This window comes from Simochromis diagramma, unplaced genomic scaffold, assembly GCF_900408965.1.
Source record: "Simochromis diagramma unplaced genomic scaffold, fSimDia1.1 OVJJ01000216.1, whole genome shotgun sequence".
NCBI classification, from domain to species: Eukaryota; Metazoa; Chordata; class Actinopteri; order Cichliformes; family Cichlidae; genus Simochromis; species Simochromis diagramma.
In genome coordinates this window covers 19907831-19928735 of record NW_024386883.1, presented here as the reverse complement: position 1 = coordinate 19928735, position 20905 = coordinate 19907831, and the positions used below count along the sequence as shown (strand labels likewise).

Genomic DNA, 20905 nt, shown 5'->3' with positions numbered 1-20905 from the left:
CTTTAATCTGGAGCTCATCTTCCGGGCCTGATTATGTCTGTTTGACGGCTTCTTCTTTCTTTTTTAGCAGACAAAGTGTCTTTTTCAAAACTCTGTGACACTGTACAGCCACGAGCAGAGACTAAAAATACACATGTAAAAGTGGCACCCAAAGGCAGTTGGATGTGCGATTAAAAGTGATGTAAAAGGTCACATTTTTCAGCAGAGTCACTCGTCTGTCTGTCTGCGGCTGCTTCCATTGAACTGTGCTGACCACCGAATATTCTGGAGAACAGAAGGAAGGCTGAGCAGAGAAAAGCCTCTGAAGAAATCTGATGGATTTCCACTGATCTGGACTCATGAAAACCCCTTATCTCCAAAAAATGTCTGCTTTGTCAGAAATGGCTGAAGCCCCGCTCGTTTGCCTCCCAATTTGCATAAATTTGTCTTCGAGCTTGAAGCACGTTTGGTAGGAAAGAAGTTCATAAAAAATACTCAGCACATTTCAGCGGCCTCTCAGTTTAAGTCAGGAGTACAAATTGGAGTTGTGGGGTTTACACATGCCATCAGGATATTAAAATGTTTTCATGTTTTAATATGTTTATCTTTCAGTTCTTCAGAATGGTCAACTGAGTAGCAGTGATACACTGTAAAAGCAAAAACAAAAATCCTCAATAAACCAAAAAAATAATCAATTAAAAAATGACTTTATGACCTCGAATGAAAAGTTTGTCACTTTGCGACCTGCTTTCATACTTATAGGTGAGAAGAGACCGTTCATGTTTAACCTTCTGAGGCTTCAGTCACAGGACATACCATTATTCCTCAACCAGTTGGTGAGTAGTTGCTGGCAGTCACTGGTTTGGTTTCAAATAGGTCTACAGTGATGCGCCAAAAACTTTGTTGCAAATGCTTTAGCCACTTGCAGGTTGCTGTAATCACACAAAGATTGTATGAATTTGTTGGGAAACAAACACAAGCTGTTTCTGTTCAGTGTGAAATATGTGCCTTTTGAAATGTGTTGGCACAACTTTTGTTGGCAGCACCATCTTTGTGAATGATTTCACCCAGGAACAGTTAGCAAACTACAGCACTACTTGCCAAATCATTGGAAAATACATATTTTTCGCTGTCAAACAAGGTTTTCCAGGGCAGGTCCCTTGGCCTGTATTACTGAGGCCTTACTTTAAGGACTTGAGACAAACAGTCTTTGTGAAGGGGTGACAAAATATACCCAATGAGCACCTTAAATCTCACTAAAACATTTACTCTACTGAAAACACGTTTCCTGTTGTGTCCACTGGTCATTGTTTACAAGTGTAGTTTTATTGGAAGATCTAATACAGCAACCTTTCCATTAGGACCTACTCGGATCGAGTCATCACAGTTCGCCATGGTTTTCAGGGTTTTCCATTAGGTCATAGTGAGAGTACCTGGTACCAGGGTCCCTTGGAACCCTGCTTGGCCAGGGTTCCAAGGGATCCAAGCAGGTACTAAAGTGTGACTTTGTTAGACTGTATTCCACCAATTGGCTGGTCAGTAGTGTCACTCAGTGACTTATGAGAGTGTCTTGTTCAGGAAAATCAAAGCCCCCATTTATAAGAGCTGGCAACGAATGAAACGGCTACAAGAAACAACCCTGTGGTCCCCGAGTCTGACGAAGAGGCACAGCACAGCAGGTATATTTTTGCCTTAACATACACCTTTGTTGTAGCGCTCATGTCGCACATTAATTACATAATGGGACACGTGGATGCATTGCTATGGTGACAACCACACACATCAAGTAGTACTGGATCGTAATGGAAAACCAGTCGATCTGAGTCGAGTCGTGGCGAGTTGATCCAAGTCGGTACCAATGGAAACGAGACTTAAAAGGTTAAATTATTGTCAAATGCTAGCAAAGGTTTTAAGAGTTCGTTTTGACAGGTGCTTTTCTTTTTTGCTCTTCACAAAGATGTTTTACCTGCATTATTCTGACCACAAACAAGTACAATCAGGCACGAGAAAGCTTGCTGCTGATTGTTCACATTCATCTGCTGATATCTATTTGAGTTTTGAAGAAGTTATCTACAGGTTAAGAGATGTTTAAGAACTTTCATTTTAAAAATGTATTTTCTTCCTGATGCAGGATCCTCACCCCAGGTTACCTAAATGAATTCAGTCACTGTGATGTAGTATGTATAAAGTGTAAAGGTCACGCTATATTACTGCTCAAGGCCAAGGGACAGTGTTGGTCCCCAGAAAGTAGTAACATGCTCTGTTATTGGTTTTGTCTTACTGATATCTGTTTACCTCCTAAATGTAAACAGAATTTTTACAGGATTCATATTTTGAATTTAAACTGACTTTAAAACTAAAAAAAAATACATTTTAATGCAGGACAATAAACAAACATTTGCTTTCTATTTAGCTGCAGACTATTAGCGGTGCCTTCACTTATAAAAACACTTTCTTCCAGGTAACTTTTAGCTTAAAGCATACCAGTCAATAAAAATGTGGAAAAAAGGATCAAAAATATGAATTAGCTCAACTTTTTTGTTTTTACAGTGTAGCTGCTGGAGTTTCAGAAACTAATAAGGGAAGGGGGGAGGGGATTGGGTGGGGTGGTGTAGGGGGTTAACCAACACATGACCTTGGGACCAGGCCTCAAGAACTGACCTTTCTGCCGGAGTCCTTGTGTCCACACTCCCCCTTGTCATACCACCACTTGTTTTTCAACTTGTCTAAGACGGCTTGTTCATTGAGCTTCAGTACTGCTAGGTTTACTGGGATTCTTCAAAGAACCATAAGAGGAAGGGAGGGGAATTGGAAATAACATAAATAACATTATGCACCTCCATGTTATCTTATGTTATTGTTCAGCTGCACAGCAACAGGGCTGCGATAGCTACAGCAGTAGCAGTGGTGGTGGCAGCAACGTTTTTAGCAAAAGTGACTTTAGCAGTACAGTAGCTGTGGAACACTACAGAAAACACCTCAAAAACAGCAGAAAGAAAAACAAACAAACAAACAAAAACAGGCACAATCACACGGAAAACTCTGGAAAATGTCAGCATCAAAGTGATATGCATTAATACTCCATCTAGCTTGGTTTAGCCTGACTCCCTACGTGCGAGATGTGTATTACTATATCACTTTGGGTAACCGGCAAGGGCTGAAAACACTCCGGGAACTTTGGGTTTTCTGAGCAAGAATGCGTCATAAGCTGTCTAAAAAAACAGACTGCATACTATAAACTGTAGTCTCTAGGCAAGGAAGGCTGAACAGCTAACTTTTTCTGGAATAAGATTGAACTGACAAAACTGACTGAAGGGGTATTTTACTAAGTAGGTTTAGTACTTATCAATTCATTGCTAGTTAGCCAGGATTTATTTTCTTCAACTCCATGAACAGACTAGATTTGTATGCTGAACCAATCAGCCACAACCTTTGAACCTTTGGTCACTAAAAGGCATTTATTGTCTTACAATTCAGTGTTGTTCCAGGAAACCCCGGGTCCTAGAATGGCTTTCCTCTGCTTTCATCAGCCCGACAACCTGTACTGCCACACTACAAAAACAACTCTAGAAAGCCTTAAGAAACCCAGACAGACATTGTCTAGGCAAGTCTAGATCCCAACTCAATCCAGCATCTAAACCAGGCATATAAACATGTCGAATCTGGGGAAGTCGCATCTTGCAACTTTTGAGTACTCTAATTATATACTGCCTGACGCCACAGACAACCTTCTGCCCATATGACATGTCACAGCAACCAGAGGTAGAACCACAAAAGTTGGTTTTAATGTCAGGCTGTATATTTATATAGGTAAAACAGTCCACCTTCCTATCTCTGAAATATTGTTCTTATCCATATTAGACTTGAAACACCTAAGACACACGGTTGGGACGTGTTTCACCAATCTTTTACTTTTGTAAATAAATTTACAGATAAATGTCCTATAGTACTATGAAACACTACAGTATTTAAGCAATCATTGCAATCAAGCAATCAAGCAATCATCACTGCATTTCGTTGCCCCGTACCTGTGCATGTGCAATGACAATAAAGTTGAATTCTATTCTAATTCTATTCTATTCAATCAACTCCTAGACTTTAAATATGTAAATCAAGTTTTGCTGGTTCCTCTGGTATAAATGCAGGTAGACAACCTGAGTTTCCCAAAGGGTTCTAAAGCCCCATTCACCTATAAAGTGGCTGGGTTCATTGTTTCTCAAGGCTGGTCACTGGTCCAGTCTCTGGTTGCCTAAGTCACTTCTTTTGTTCAAGTCCAGGGTCGAAAACCTTTCTGTCACTGTGTAAACCTGGAGAAAATCACCATCTTCCTTCTACACGACTAAAAGTACTAAAAAGTACTGAAAGTAAGGTGGATGTTATTCTTTTAGTAATGAAAGATTTTCTTTTGTAAAATACCCCATCGATCAGAAAGTAAGAATTCAAAAATGTCTTTGACAAAGAAGGTCACAGTTTTGATGGCTCTATCACCTCCTACTTATCTGTAATAATTTTCCGAGAAAGACACCAAATAGAAGGTTCCTGTAGCATTTCATTGGTGCCATCCGGAGTGTTTTAGTTAGGTAGCGAATTCTGGGTTATTGCCGGTTACCCTGGTGTGCCATTGCCTGTCGTTACCCGTTGGGGTTACGGTGATCTGACCTTGGAGTCCCCTCCCCCGGTGCCGCACTCTCCCTTGTCATACCACCATCTGTTTTTCAATTTGTCCAACAGGCCCTGCTCGTTCAGTTTTAACACTGCCAAGTTAACAGGGTTTCTACGGGGATGATAGTAACAATAAGGGATAAAAGGGAACCTGGTGTTAATGAACAGACGACTGCCACAGTGAAGATAGCAACATTAATACACATGTGTACCTATGACAGGCATGATATTATTAATGAATGGTACATAAAAACAACAGATTCACTGCTATTCAGCCCAGACCTTGTAACATGCTGTTTTCCTGCATCTTCCTCCTGCATTGTGAACATTACAATGCAAGTAGACCAAATACTTACAGTTAGAGAAAAATGCCATCATTTTTTTAAAATCAAATTTTCTGAACTGGGAAAATCTTCAGGTAACGCACACTAGTGACTGTCTGTCTGTCTACTTTACAGGACTCATGCAGTCTCTTTTGAATCTCCGAACACTGTGGTCTTTAAATGGAGAAACACCGTTGTCAAACTCAATTAAAGGTGTGATGCCCATTTAAATGTAATTAGTTAATAACCTCTGTCTCTCTTCCACAGCATGTTTTTATCCTGTTTTCCTTCTCTCACCACAACTGGTCGCAGCAGATGGCCCCGCCCCTCCCTGAGCCTGGTTCTGCTGGAGGTTTCTTCCTGTTAAAAGGGAGTTTTTCCTTCCCACTGTCGCCAAAGTGCTGCTCATAGGGGGTCATATGATTGTTGGGCTTTTCTCTGTATGTATTATTGTAGGGTCCATCTTACAATATAAAGGGCAGCTGTGGCTACAACTGTAGCTGCCTCCACCAGTGTGTGAATGTGAGAGTGAATGAATAGTGGAATTGTAAAAGTGCTTTGGGTTCCTTGAAAAGCGCTATATAAATCCAATCCATTATTATTATTATTATTATTATTATTATTATTACAAAGCGCCTTGAGGGCACTGTAGTTGTGATTTGGTGCTGTATAAATAAAACTGAATTGAATTAAATGTCATAAATAAGTATGCAATACTGAATGGAATATCAGTGCAGTGGTCTATAATACAAGAATCATTTAGACTTTTAAAGTAAATAACAATCAATAGTAAATGTTTGACAAACACTTTAATTTCTGTCTCTAATTATAAGTAAAACTGGTAAAAATTCCTGTTTGTGAGCATCTTTTCAGTGGTAGCATATGTTGACAATGGTCTCACTGGTTGGATCCCAATTCTCCAAAACAAGGCTAATCACTGCATTCATTATTTTATGAAACAATGGCACCACGCCGATGCCAACATGGCATCAGCTTCTCGGTTTAATTTGCATTGTCTATAGCTCATTCTTGGCTCTGACTTGTAAATGGCTGGCTTGATTCACTCATTCAACAATTGCTTCAGTGGATTGTGTTAAACTCAGCCATTAGTTGTAGCAGAATGACAAGTTTCTCAAAACCAAAGGAAAGGTAAACTGCAGTTTAATATTGTCTGGGTCGAAAAAACAGAAAATGATTCCATTTTACTACTGTGCAGCAAAGCGCCACTTGCATTTACTTCTAGTCAATACCTGATAAATAAAGGCGGAACACCAGTCAAGTATTCAGGTGTAAATCAGTTCAAATTAAAGGGTAAATGTCTTTTAAATATAAATTTTGTGTCATTGTACATGTCCTTGTTGTTCCCCTTTACATACCATAAATGATCAAAACTATAGTGTGGCAGAAGGCAGCAGATGATGTTGAACGGTACATGGTAAATCAATAAAATGATCAATGAGCAGCAGTAATTCAGTTTGAAATGTCAATAACAGATGATGTGATGAGTGTGAAAGCAGCAGAAGAGTTTTGTTCTAAAGTGCATAATTTAATTTAAAAAAAGATCTGTATAAATTCAGTGTGAAAAAACTCGGATTAAATTCAGATTAAAAATGTTTGTGAATCAGATGCTGAAAATAGTAATTTTACAAATTTGACATATCAGGAGAATCACTTACGCTGGGTTCAGACTAGAGAATACTTGTTTTTTATTTTGAAAAATCGTTGCTTTTCGTGACTGAGACAGACTAAACATTGTTTCCGGATCATGAATGCTACCTTACTTTCAAGGCGTGCATAATGGAAGGAAGTGCTGATAGCTGTATGTCTTGAGTAATGGTGTGTGTCCACAGGAGCTACCCATTCTGCTAATTAATGACTTGTGGAGCTAGCTGTGCAAAGCTGAAAACTAGCTGTGGACTATCTAAATGCATACATAGTTACTCCTCCCCTCAAATGTTTTCAGGAAAATGTATGTATTTTTTCGAGGTTTTAACCTGTCTATTTGGTATGGTCTCATCATTCCCAGTGGCCAGAACAAAGTTTATCTTTTATTCTGATGTGGTCAGAACAAAATCAAAAAGTCTGAACCCGGCGTAACTGTTCACAGAAGTGATGCTTGAGTTCACACTGAGAAGATTCCTGCTAAATTACATTTCATGTCTACACACAGCTATGCTTGGTCAGATTGGTGGTATTCCTAATTGTTCAGGATTATCTCAGTTGGGATATCAAAGAAGCCAGTCCTACAATCCAGAAATGAGTTAGTATTTGTGCACTTCCAATTCCCTTGTCACAGTCAGCAGGATTTTTGAATGGAACTGTGGTTGATATGAACTTCAGAGATTTTTATGTTTTGTTCTATAACATCAAGTACATAAGTAAATATTAATTTCATAAATTTTGAAGGTTTTACTTTAAGTCTTTGAAGCCTATGGACCTCAAAGGCTTCAAAGCCTATGGATACTTACACCAAAATGTGTAAGTATCCAAAACTTTTATTTCCCACAGAGCTTATTTAATAGTCTAACTCAAAAATCAAAATCTGTTTTGCTTTTTAGCAAAGGAATCAGGGTGACGCTAACTTCCAAGTCAGCCTACAAAGACCCATCATCCCCGTGGCACTTTATTGTAGAAAATCACCATTTTGGCACAAAAAACTACCATTTGTTTGAATCCTATCAACCAGATTCTGTGAAAACTGTGAGAATGTCATTTGGAACAAATCTTGCAGAAACACAGTCATGGTTAAGGCTCAGAAACAGTGGCTGGGAAACAGCAGAAGGATGATGAGCAGAAAGCAGATTGAATGAAGTCGACTGATGATTTTTTTATTGTCATCTGTTCGTACTAAGAGCCGGTCAACCCAGAGAGAGAGAGAGAGACTGCTCACAGAGAGCTCATTTTTTTGATGTGTAAAGTTGATTATACAATATGCTCAGCATTCAATGGGTTTAACACAACTGTGTTGCTAAGCAACTGATGACAAAAACTCAACCCTTTTATATTTTTTAAAAAAAATGTTGATTTGGTGCTTCCTGCATCTACAGCACCGAGCAGAGGTAAATACATACCACCTTCTCTATGCAAGCTGCATTTCAAAGTGACTTATTGATCCATCGATTGATTGAGTCGGATCCTACACACAGATTATTTTCAGGGATTAAATAGATTCAAAACTCAAAGGGAAAAAAATATCACATTCCACATGGTGCAGTCTTTGTTCTTCTAGTTCGTCTGCCTTCCTCTGACTCTGGGTTGGCCGTAAATTGCTGACATGAAGCAGAGAGAATGAGGACAAGATGTTCTTTCACTGAACATCTGATAAAAACATGGACTGAGTTCATTCATGTATGAAACAAAGAAAAAGGAAGAACGTGACTTTATGCTGCTGTCAGGTATAATTAAAACTCACCAACTCCACCTCAGGTTATATTTTTCAGCTCAATTTCTGTTTTGTTTTCCTCTTCTGTGGACAAAAGCCATGTTTTTCAGTTCACCTTAAATGGCACTAAACCAGCAACTCATCTGTTATCAAATGTAACATTTATATGGGAAACAATTCATTAAAATTTTACATGTCAGGTTGGGCTCATTTGTTCAAGAGTATTGCTTGTTTTCCTATTTATGTATTTATGTATTCTTTACTCCAATCAGCCTCACAGCTGTAGCCCTGCTGTCCTACAGTAGTGACACCATCTTGCAGTTCAAACAGCACACGTCACTTGGGTCTCTTTCATTGATACTCCTTGTGCCTGGGGACCCAGCTCTCCTATGGGAATTACACAAAACACATCTGGGACTCTGCTCTCTAGCAACAGTAATCTCACTGTAATACAGGAGTGATAAAACCTCACATCTGGGACCCAGATCACTGGGGGAGGGAATATTTTGATTTCTATCACAAAATTAGGCAGTGATGCTCCTTATGGATGGGAATCCCATTGCCCAGAACAGAAGAATCACCACAGCCCTACTTTCTAATAGATGTGATGCTCTTCATCTATAGGAATTATGCTCATCTGCAGGACTGACAAACCTCAAGCCTACAAAGACCACTCTCTGACAGGAGTGATGATATCCTCCCTGATTGCTACACCTTACATCATGCTTTGCAGTGGAAGTGACACTCCTGACAGTCTGGAATGAAAGTGAGGAAGGCCAGCTCTAGGAGCAGCCGTGTCTGATGTGAGTATGGCTCTTCATGCTCAGAAATACTGGTCTGCAACAGGAGTGATACACCTCACACAATGTAATGGGAGCAATGCCCTTGATACACAGGAATTCCACCCTTTAGCAGGACGGATGCTAGTGGGGGTGACAAACGTCAGAGACTAGAATGTATGTGACTCCCTGCATGATGCTAAAGAGTAAATGGAGTAATTCTTTAATAGCACTTTTCTACTCTTATACACAGGCCTATTTTTCAAGCATGGGAACTCTACAGTCTTACAGGAATAATACGACTTACATCATGCAAGGATCTTGCTTTCTAGTGGACGTCATGGAAAACTTTTAAGTGTAAGAATACTGGTTTGTAAGGGAGAGACAATCCAAACCAAATGCAAAACTTTAAACTGTTCATAGTTCAATATGGGACTTCAATTCCAGAATAATCCTTATTTACTTCAGTGATCGTCAGCAAACTGCCATATCTGATAAATAAACATAAATGAGGTTCATCGAAGTGTTTATCTTAAAGCAGCGTTTTACCTGACAGCAGCAAAGCTCAAAGACTGATCGACAGACACAGAATGAGATTCATTAGGATGTCACTTTAGATGTCAGGATTCTGGTGAATGTAGAAGCAAAGACGGGCAGGTAGGCAGTCGGACGGGCATAACAAATGACAACAGACAGCAAAAAGGCCGACAGGGCAGCATCAGGCAGACAAACACAGATACTGACAAAGACAAACAAAAAGAGAGAGACAAGACAGACAAAAAGACAGATTAAGAGACAGACAGACACACAGACACACACAGACAGACAGTAAACAAGTCTAAAAGTCTAAAAAGCTGTTCTCTGGGGTTAGACTAGTTTTCATGTTCCAATCATGAATACCAATTTTGACATTTAATTTTCATGTCTAAACACCTGGATCTGCTCTGTGAATGCCAGCCAGTCATCAGGTTTCTGCAAAAACAGCATCCAGGTTGATGAGTTTGAAACAGCGCTCTGTGCTGTGCAGAGGTCATTTTTTCCCCCCAAGTCTCCTCAGTCTCAGTTCCTAAGAGTAAATTATAAAGTAATTCCACTGATTATATAACACCAATACAGCCATTTATTTTTATTTCCCTCTTCTGTAAAACTTCTACTTAGCCATACTTCAGAGTCAAACATTGACATTTCAGTCCCACTATATGTATCACAAGCTTGTAAAATTAATACATTACAAAGATTGAAGCAGAAGCTCCCAAGCTTTTAAGCTTGTGACCCGAAGACAATAACATAAGATATATGAAAGTTGTTCCATGAAGAAGCTATTCTTCTGCTTGCATTGTTTCATTTAAATAGCCGTGCGACGTTCAAAGAGGATAAATTATCCAGTGATTCACAACACAAGCAGAAGGTAAAAGTTCTTTACTCTCCAATTAATCATTTCACAATCCCTCAGATTAATCTTGTGACCCTCTAAGCAGGGCTGAACTCTTGATAAGTAGCTCACTTTATACAAACTAATTAAAAGTAGCTCCAAACTGAGAAACTGTCACAGAAAAATCTATTGTGCGCTTATAGCCAGTCAGCAAACTATAAATAGATCCTTTAGTGGACATCTTCCAAGTTCTTCCACCTCTGATACACTTAGTGGGTTTTGCTTATAATTCTATAAGACTTTGACAAAATTGTCTATTATTGTGACAATCAGACAAAAGCAGCCCTGCTAACTAAATTATTTTAGCTATAAAACAAAACTTTAATGCAAACTTCAGTTTTCCTGCCCTTTTTATTTTTCCCAGAGGAACTAGACATGCCGGCATCCACACACCAGAGGGCGCTGGAAAGACTGGCTGAAAGTTTTTAATAGTTGTAATTTGTATTTACTACATTCCAATATTATGAGACCATGATATATAATGTTTTTAAAAATACACCCCAGTGTGATACGTTTGCATGCAGTGACCTAATTTCCCCACAAAAAAAGCAGACAGAACAAGACACCGACATTAGTCCCGCACAGACTATCCTCTATCTGGAGATTCAGAGTCTACCTGAGGGGGGATCCTTTAGGCGTGGCCACTCCATAGCCTTTAGAGTCCAGGTTGCCTCCTACTTTCATGGTGTCACAGGGCTTCCTCTGCTCGATGTACTCATTCATGGAGGACTCTAGCAGGTAGGCATATTTCCCTTTTGACTTTCTGACCCGTATCACGCCTTCACTAGTGCTCTTGACGAAGACCGATGGGTCTGCGCTCCGCATGTACGACCACATCTTCTCGAACACTGCAATCTTTGACCGCTGGTGGAGGAGCAGAGAATATCTATGTGTTATTGTGCTTGTAGAAAAACATTCCTTCTCAGACTGCTGCCTTGACTACAACGTCTGCACTTCTAGAAATGTGCCCCCACCCTGAAGAATTCTTTAGTGGAGCCTCCATCCAAGGTACCATAGGCAATCTCTGTTTGCTTGGCCAGGTCCTCTGCACTCTCTATGGGGGACACCATCCTCTCTACGGTGAGGAAGGCTGCCAGGTTGGCTGTGTAGGAAGAGATGATGATGAGGGTGAAAAACCACCAAACTCCTCCGACAATTCGACCTGAGAGAGACCTGGAGAAGACAAGAAGGGGAAGAAGAGCAAGGAAGATAAATTTTCCATTTCAGGCACAGCAGGCAGGGTTAAGGGGGTGTACTGGGGATATTTCAGCATCCTTACCATTTTCTTCAATTATATTTACTGTGACTGAACCAGGAACAAAGCCGACTATTCATTGAATTTTCAGAAAATGCAATAATAAGTGATTCTGCTTCCACCTCACTCTGTTTTCCAAATCTGTTATAACAAATTATTTCAGTTATGTAGATGATACACAAATGGTGTCTCCTAATAACATTATCAATAGCAATTGCGCACTGCTGGCACGTCTCTGCGCAGAAAAAAATCTGCGTTGCGCACAAAAAAAAAAAAAAAAAAATCTAACCTGAAATGAAATTAAAATAAATACTTTAACAATTCTGTTTTGCAGTGTTAGTCAGTGACTGGCTGCTCCCGTGTAGGATTAGAACGATGCCACCTTATCCCATAGTCCAGCCAATGATGCGATTCACATTCGTATATACGCAGCTAATCAACGTCGTTGACAGGCTGTGACAGCGTCCTTATGTGCCGACACCAGTGTTTTAGCGAGCAAAGCGGCTGATGTGGAGTGAAGCCATGTTATTGACAACGTGTACAACCATTGGAGATGTGAGCAGGACAGACGGAACAACTGACGTAAAAAGTGTGGACTTTATACCAGTTTTTAAACTGTGTTGATCGGCCACGTAAAACCAGAGTTATGATAAAAATATCTGCAATGTTTGTTTTTCTTCCTGAATACTGTCGTTGTTCATATTTACTGCAGGAAGAAACGGTAAAAACAGCATTTTATAAGGAAAACGCTCGAAAGCCTGTGAGCAAAAACAACACCAAAAAAACCCAGCCTTTCCTATTGGTCAAAAAATGTACCATGTGGACCAATCAAAAAATGATATGGCAACATGGCATTTAGTTGTTTAGGAAGGGGGAAGTTTTAGGAGTGACGGCGTGTTTGAGATGTGAGAGATTTGCGATGTTTAGCGCAAATCTTGTGTAGTTAGTGTGTAGTCAGTGTGTAGTTAGTGTGTAGTCAGTGTGTAGTTAGTGTGTAGTCAGTGTGTAGTTAGTGTGTAGTTAGTGTGTAGTTAGTGTGTAGTGTACATATAGTGTTGTTGTGTGTCAGAACAATGAGGCTGCTGAGTGTTACAGGTGTTACAGCAGTGATACATCTGCTGCTGTCAGGCCTGCAGGTATCAGGCTGTTGTTCTCCTTCATCTCATAGTGGACAGAAATTATTTTTTGGAGCGGCACAAATAATTTGTGTGGCATCAGATTTGATGCAGAACAGCTGATTGTTCTGTAAATAGTTTGAAATGTTTATTTTAAAAAAACGTCTTGGCTGCATTTTTAGGTAAACAGCTGCAAAACACTTTGTTTGCATAACTCAGTAACTTTTTTGAAGAAGTAACTATATAATTAACTGCCCAACATTGGTCATTATATACTGTATTTTGCAGACAGAGTTACAGACTCTACAGTTGTGTTTTCAAAATTGGAGTTCAAGTTATTTTTACTTCCAATAGTGTTAACATGCTACAGGTCATGAACAAGATTTTTTTTTAATTTTCATTGTAAGTGGGCTAAAGCAGTTAATTAAAAGTAGTCTAACATAAATGCTGTAATTTGATTATTTTAATGAACCATGTAACTTGGATGGATTCGATGCTGGCGTGACCACAGTGCACACGTCTGCTGTTGCTCACAGTGGTCCAAGGGACGCTCAGGGAGTTTGTGTGTTTGCTCAGACTCATGAAACATTAGAGGGAACGTTGGTTGTAGCTAAACAAAAAAAAGACCATATGGCATAAAAGCTCTTGTCCCAATCCTTTACCGAACCAGACCAGGTTAAAAACAAAAAATAAATTGCACTTTAATATATTCTGAACCTTTCAAATCCCAAAGGTAAAGATCAGTTCAATCATTAGCGGATGATAGTTGATGCTTATCTGATGCATTTAGCAGAAAAATTAAGCCAGACTTTTTCTCATCAGCCTGTGTACACAAACACCTGTTTACATGTGATTGTTCCTGCAAACCATAAATGCTTCTGGTGAGAATGGCCATCATTTTTTAAAGTTATTAAAGTATAGAAAACAGAGTTTATGTAGCTATTTCTTGTCAGAAACATATATTTTCTCTAGTTTTTACCAGGGCCTGGTGGCTACATTACATTACTACATTACAAGCCATCTGCAGAATGCAATTCATCAAAACTGAAGAACATGCTCCGACACTGGTTTGATAAAACATGTATAAAACAAATATGAGAAAGCTCCCAGTAAATATTTAATAGCATAATAATTAATAATAATTAATAGCAATTATAATCATATACAGAATGTACTATAGAGTCTGGGATTAGGAAACTTGTAGTTACTACAAAGACCCAGTCACTTTTAAGTAATCCACCTACTGAATATTGACATTTTTCCAATATTTGGGAATGCATTTTAGTCTTTTTTTTTTTTGTTTATTTTATTTATTTCTCTAGTGTTATGTAACACCCATATAGTACCCGGTTGATCTGCTTTTGGCTTCTCAATTGGTTTAAGTTTTTGAGGAAGGTTTCCAGAGCCTTGCTGAGTCTATGCCACAGTGATTTGGGTCCATATTGACATGATACCATCACACAGCTGCAGTAGATTTGTAGGCTGGACATCCATGATACAATTCTCATGTTCTCATGAATTGAGCTCTACTGCCTCTGGGGTCCTTTGGAAATGAATTTGCTGTTTTCAAGAACCTAGTTTGAGTTTGAGACCCTGCCATCCTCAAAGTTACTTAGAACACCTTCCATCCTCATTCTGTACAGTTTGAACTTCAGCAGGCTGTTTTGACCATGTCTACATATCTAAATGCACTGAGTTGCTCTCATGTGACTGGCTGATTAGACATTTGTGTTAACGAGCTGGTGAGTGTGTTTATGCATGTTTATGCATTCTCAATCACGACAGTTAAAACGGTCTCTGCACAAACTTTTTCTTCTTTAACCAATAGTATGTACCTCTAGAAAATTGGAAACAAACCCCTGGAGCATGAGTGCCACCAGATGGAATGCCTGTTCTAATTTATCTGTCCATGTGTTTTATATTTATAAAGCTTCTTTCAAATAGTATCTGTCTCTGCATATTCATGACTCATAGCTGGGATCAAAAGTCAGCATTTAAGAGCTGTGTGTAAAACATAACTGGACTGTCAGAGTTAAACAGATGCTGACATGCAAACAAATACTCTAGCTTCAACATTTGCATCACAGATGACAGTCTGGCATAAAAATGCAGGTCAGATGTTTTCTCTGTCTGTGTAACTCTGGCATGCATCACCTTAATGAAACAGACATGAAAAAGAGGAGGGAAGAGGTTCACACATTTCAGTTCATAAGCTGAGTCAACAATAGTGAATCAGTGGCAATCTGAGACCTGGAGATATTTGCATGGGTCAGATGACAAAAACTAACTCATGCTGACAACACAAGCAGAAGGTTCAAAGGCATGTGGACCAGGACCGCAGGCCTGCTTACTCCTTGAGAAGTAAGCAGTACCTGGCCCATTGTTGCAACCGTACTAAGAGCTACATCATCATTAGGTTTGTGCCAGGGTTTTCCTTTAATATTAATTCTGTCCATTATTTTTTGGGCCAGTCATAGCCAGGAGGACGGGTCCTTAGAGTCACCTATCTATTTTTTGCAGATGATGTGGTTCTGTTGGGGTCATCTGGTGGTGATCTGCAGCTCACGCTGGCACAGGCGAGCAGAGTGTAGAGCAGCAGGAATGAGAATTAGCTTCTCCAGTGTCTACTCGAGATCAAGGATCAGTTTCAGAACAAATCAGTTTAAGCACCTCAGAAAATTGTTCATGAATGAGGGGAGAGATTAGGCAAATGAGTATTTTGTCCACATCATCCTCTTCATGCATGTTGTCTTACTCCAAGCTGTATAGACTCGAAAGCCTACTACCAATTAAGCATATTAGGTGATGTGCATCTCTGTAATGAGAAGGGGTGTGGTCTAATGACATCAACACCCTACATCAGGTGTGCATAATTATTAGGCAACGTCCTTTCCTTTGGCAAAATGGGTCAAAAGAAGGACTTGACAGGCTCAGAAAAGTCAACAATAGTGAGATATCTTGCAGAGGGATGCAGCAGTCTCAAAATTGCAAAGCTTCTGAAGCGTGATCATCGAACAATCAAGCGTTTCATTCAAAATAGTCAACAGGGTCGCAAGAAGCGTGTGGAAAAACCAAGGCGCAAAATAACTGCCCATGAACTGAGAAAAGTCAAGCGTGCAGCTGCCAAGATGCCACTTGCCACCAGTTTGGCCATATTTCAGAGCTGCAACATCACTGGAGTGCCCAAAAGCACAAGGTGTGCAATACTCAGAGACATGGCCAAGGTAAGAAAGGCTGAAAGACGACCACCACTGAACAAGACACACAAGCTGAAACGTCAAGACTGGGCCAAGAAATATCTCAAGACTGGTTTTTCTAAGGTTTTATGGACTGATGAAATGAGAGTGAGTCTTGATGGGCCAGATGGATGGGCCCGTGGCTGGATTGGTAAAGGGCAGCAAGGTGGAGGTGGAGTACTGGTTTGGGCTGGTATCATCAAAGATGAGCTTGTGGGGCCTTTTCGGGTTGAGGATGGAGTCAAGCTCAACTCCCAGTCCTACTGCCAGTTTCTGGAAGACACCTTCTTCAAGCAGTGGTACAGGAAGAAGTCTGCATCCTTCAAGAAAAACGTGATTTTCATGCAGGACAATGCTCCATCACACGCGTCCAAGTACTCCACAGCGTGGCTGGCAAGAAAGGGTATAAAAGAAGAAAAACTAATGACATGGCCTCCTTGTTCACCTGATCTGAACCCCATTGAGAACCTGTGGTCCATCATCAAATGTGAGATTTACAAGAAGGGAAAACAGTACACCTCTCTGAACAGTGTCTGGGAGGCTGTGGTTGCTGCTGCACGCAATGTTGATGGTGAACAGATCAAAACACTGACAGAATCCATGGATGGCAGGCTTTTGAGTGTCCTTGCAAAGAAAGGTGGCTATATTGGTCACTGATTTGTTTTTGTTTTGTTTTTGAATGTCAGAAATGTATATTTGTGAATGTGGAGATGTTATATTGGTGTCACTGGTAAAAATAAATAATTGAAATGGGTATATATTTGTTTTTTGTTAAGTTGCCTAATAATTATGCACAGTAATAGTCACCTGCACACACAGATATCCCCCTAAAATAGCTAAAACTAAAAACAAACTAAAAACTACTTCCAAAAACATTCAGCTTTGATATTAATGAGTTTTTTGGGTTCATTGAGAACATGGTTGTTGTTCAATAATAAAATTATTCCTCAAAAATACAACTTGCCTAATAATTCTGCACTCCCTGTACAAGCAGAAGTTAGCTTTCTCTCCCATGGAGATGAGGAGCTTGGCTATTTGGGAAGTTGTTAGAGAAGGGCCACCAGTCCTCTACATCAACAGGAGTCCGTTCAAGTGGTTTGAGCATCTGCTTGGAAATCTCCACTGGGAAGAGGCCCCTGTGCAAACCAAAATTATATCTCTCAACTTCTTAGGGAATTAAAGGTCTTGGCATGTTTGCTTAGACTGCTGCCTCCACAATCCATAGAATCCAATCCAAGAAGCAAAAGATGGGTGGATGAAACATGACCAAATGTAATATGAACAACAGAAGGAGAAAGCTATTTCTAAAATTTATTTTGAGAAATGTCAGCAACTATTTTAAAGCATCAGGTATGACTGGCGATTTAAGATTCCCATGACCACTAAAATGAATGTTATGACTCTCTAACCATTCATTTAGACAGAGGCTTGAATTAAGTAAGGCAAAATAACTCATTAGTGGCGCTGTTAAGATGATTGTCAACAACAGGATTTCATTGGCAGCCTGGATCCAGAACAGAACTGGTCCTAGAACAGCACAATTACCCACACATATACTGGTACGTAGCCCTGAATTGCCTACCCCCAACAGGGAACTAATCCCAACCCAGGATTACTCCAAAAGTAAGAAAGGCAAAATAATAAAAGAGTGCCCGACGGAAGAACTTAAAAAGCTCAGCTGGACACTCACCTAACTTAACTGGGAAGTTGTGGTTCTCAAAAGGTGACAAAGCAAGATAATCAAAACCAAATCCAACTTGAAACTCCCTTTTCAAAGATCCCGGGCGAGCCCCCACTTGTTACGTTCCCCTAAAAGGGTCCAGGCAATGAGGGGGAAGTAACAAAAAGTGTCCGAGTCAGAAAAAGGAGTCAAGGAGGCAAAAGGGTTAAATTAAATAGTTTTATTAGAATTAGCTCAACTAAAGGAAACGGACAAGCTGCTATCACCATTTAAGGAAAACAAACAAAACTCAAGCGTTGGTCAATAAAGTAAAAAGTAAGTCAAAAAGAGAGAGCAGCTCACTAACTGCAAATACACCAAACGCACAGCTCACTAGCTGCAAACACACTAATGGCACTCTGGCCCAGAGCTCACCTTTTCCTGGGCTTAAATCTCCTTGATTACTGACAAGAGTCAGCTGCACAAAAGGGAAAGGTGGCACCTCAGGCAGAAGAGGTGGTGGGACACGCCCACACAGGCACTTTCAGGAGGAGGCCCTGCTAGGGCCGTAACAGTATGGTATTATTAACGGACATCCAGTGAGAAAGGTCCAGCCCTCTCATAGGTCCATGTACACAGCAAGACATGCTAAAGGTAATGCCAAGAAGAATCGTCACAACTGTAAAAGTCTGATTGAGGCAAAAGTGCGACTATAACTGCCTTCTTATACAACATGTATAAGATGTTATCTGTATGCAACATACAGATAACATCTCATGAAATCTGGCTTAGGGATCATGAGGAAGACAATCACTGTAATGGTCCAAAATACACACACAGTGACACACTTACATACATATGAGGACACGCACAAGCGCACAGACTGTAGCAGATCCAAAATAGAAAGAGCTTCAGGCCTTAATGCAGCGGTAACATACAACAAACCCTGGCAGCATGTCACACAGAATCGGCCGCATTTCATGATACATGTGTGCATCAATAATGCAGCTGAGAGTGTATCATAAAGCTGCGTGTGTGTTCTCGTGTTTGCGAGGTCCTCTGTAACAGCACTCATACAGATTTCACAGAACGTCTTTGTTTGGTTCGTTTCAATTCTTAATTCTAAAAAACGTTGCCCTCTCCACTGACACCAGAAAAATAGTAAAGTTGCTCCAGTAAAACAGACACAAACTGCTCCCGTGTGGGATACCTAATTAATAAGGGAAATTAAAATTACAGTGATCATTGAGACCTTTTGGCTGATCATAAAATGAAGTAAAACAAAAATAAAATAAATGTGTAATACAGAAGTTAAGAAAAATGAATTACAGGAAGCGTTTCGAACATTTTGGTTTACAATAAAATTGCATCATTGCATCACAAAATGGCAAAACCCCAATATTTCACAAAAGCATGTAAGGAGCTAGAAGATAAGTAATTACCTGGGAGAGATGTCACAGCCCTGCTGCATAAACGCTCCAAGTGAGAACCACAGAGAATTAAAGATGCCAAAGTCATTGGTGTATTCTGGGGTCTCCTTTTCCTTCTGCTGGTTCTGGTTCTGCCCCTGAGCCTGGGAGAACCCTAACAGAGGAAACAATCAAAAATATAAAAGATGAAGGTTCGGTTTCTGTTGTTACAAGAATAAACGTAAAAAAAAATGACATATATGCTGAGATACCTGGAGAGTGGGTATGTTCTGCGGATGAAGAGGCCTGAGCTCTTCGAGAAGAAGAGGGAGCAGGTTCATCTTCATCATCAGACTCCTCACCGTTCCATTCGTAAGGACTGAACCGACTCACCTGTTTAAGATAAAAAATAACAAACAAATAAAAAAAACAAGGATCCTCAGTTTAACAGTAAACTTAAAGAATTAGATGTCACTTACTCTTCTAGTCCTAACAGCCTTTGGAGTCATTTCTACAGTATGTGAAGCAATCAAAAGTCATTTTAATGTCACTGACTAGGCTTGCACCAGCTCCGTCCACCCATCCATCCACCCATCCATCCATCCGTCTTTCACAAAGTATCATGTTAGCTAACATTAGTTAAAAGAAAGCTTTCTTTATCCAGTCTGCCCAGTCTCACCAGGAAGAGCACCACGCTGACCCCGATGTAGGCAAAGACGATGCACATCCAGATCTCGTAGGCCAGCGGGTCGAGGAAAGAGAAGACGCCCGGTTTGGACTTGGTAGGTTTCTTGATCATGATGGAGATTCCCAGAGACATGAAGGGTTTTGTGAAGTCGATCACCTGCTCTCGCACCAGAGTGATGGTCAGCGGGGCCACTGCCATGTCCGCTTTCTGCAGGAGAGACACAAAACCCTTTGCTAAAAGAAAAGCATCTGTATGTATGGAAGCACATTATCATATGTCCACAACAGATATCCAAATTTGCAGTTTTTCTCGATTGCTTAAACACATTTCTTGAAACTATGCCTCGTATATATATATATGTATATATATATATATATATATATATATATATATATATATATATATTGTTTTGAAAGGTTACTGGTGGATGCCAGCAACCATCTTGGAAGAGAACAATACAATCTGTTATAAGGCCTCCATTTGAAAATAGTGGATTTGATACTAGAATATAATGGCAACATGTAATCTGAAGATAACATGTAGTATTTAAGTCACCAAGTAATATTGGGGTAAAAGTTACTGAATGGTGTTGGGATAAAGTGAGAAAATTGTGCAGGATTAAAATATTCTAAGAGCTCAAATTACTTCATCAAAACATGTTTAAGTCACATTTTATCAACACAAATTGCACAGGTTTATTGAACATGAATAAAGTGTGTTAATTTAACTCAATTGTTTAAGTTGCTGCCAAAGCAAAACATCTGCGTGCAATCAATGTTCACTACTGAATCAAGTTAATCCAACAACATATTTTTTTCAGTGTGCTGCGTCTCCACCAATAACCAGCAAAAGACACTGTCTGAAGCTGCATAATACTGGGGGGCATTTGGGCTTATGGCATTGGCAGCTTGCACATTTGGAAAGGCACCATCAGTGCTGAAAGGTATAGAGCAACATATGCTCAACATGATGATGTAATAAAAGC

General features: G+C 39.9%; 2 protein-coding genes across 6 annotated transcripts in view; one reads left to right on the top strand and one right to left on the bottom strand.

Moving 5' to 3' along the window:
• LOC120734041 overlaps window positions 1-20905 on the top strand; it is a 299153-nt gene that overhangs the window by 68376 nt on the left and 209872 nt on the right. The gene's annotated exons all lie outside the window — the stretch shown is intronic.
• The window catches only part of LOC120734028 (glutamate receptor 1-like), a 103112-nt gene that overhangs the window by 10488 nt on the left and 71719 nt on the right, over window positions 1-20905 (bottom strand). For 2 of the 5 annotated variants that reach the window (XM_040032585.1, XM_040032587.1), the window contains exons 11-16: window positions 19912-20127; window positions 19505-19625; window positions 19266-19407; window positions 11532-11730; window positions 11174-11421; window positions 4639-4753 (exon numbers count right to left, since the gene is read on the bottom strand). In XM_040032585.1, the coding sequence (XP_039888519.1) occupies window positions 4639-4753; window positions 11174-11421; window positions 11532-11730; window positions 19266-19407; window positions 19505-19625; window positions 19912-20127 (1041 nt within the window). Of the gene's footprint in view, window positions 1-2640; window positions 2756-4638; window positions 4754-7975; window positions 9865-11173; window positions 11422-11531; window positions 11731-19265; window positions 19408-19504; window positions 19626-19911; window positions 20128-20905 lie in introns of those variants that run through there. The other 3 variants (XM_040032586.1, XM_040032588.1, XM_040032589.1) reach the window with 2 other exon arrangements.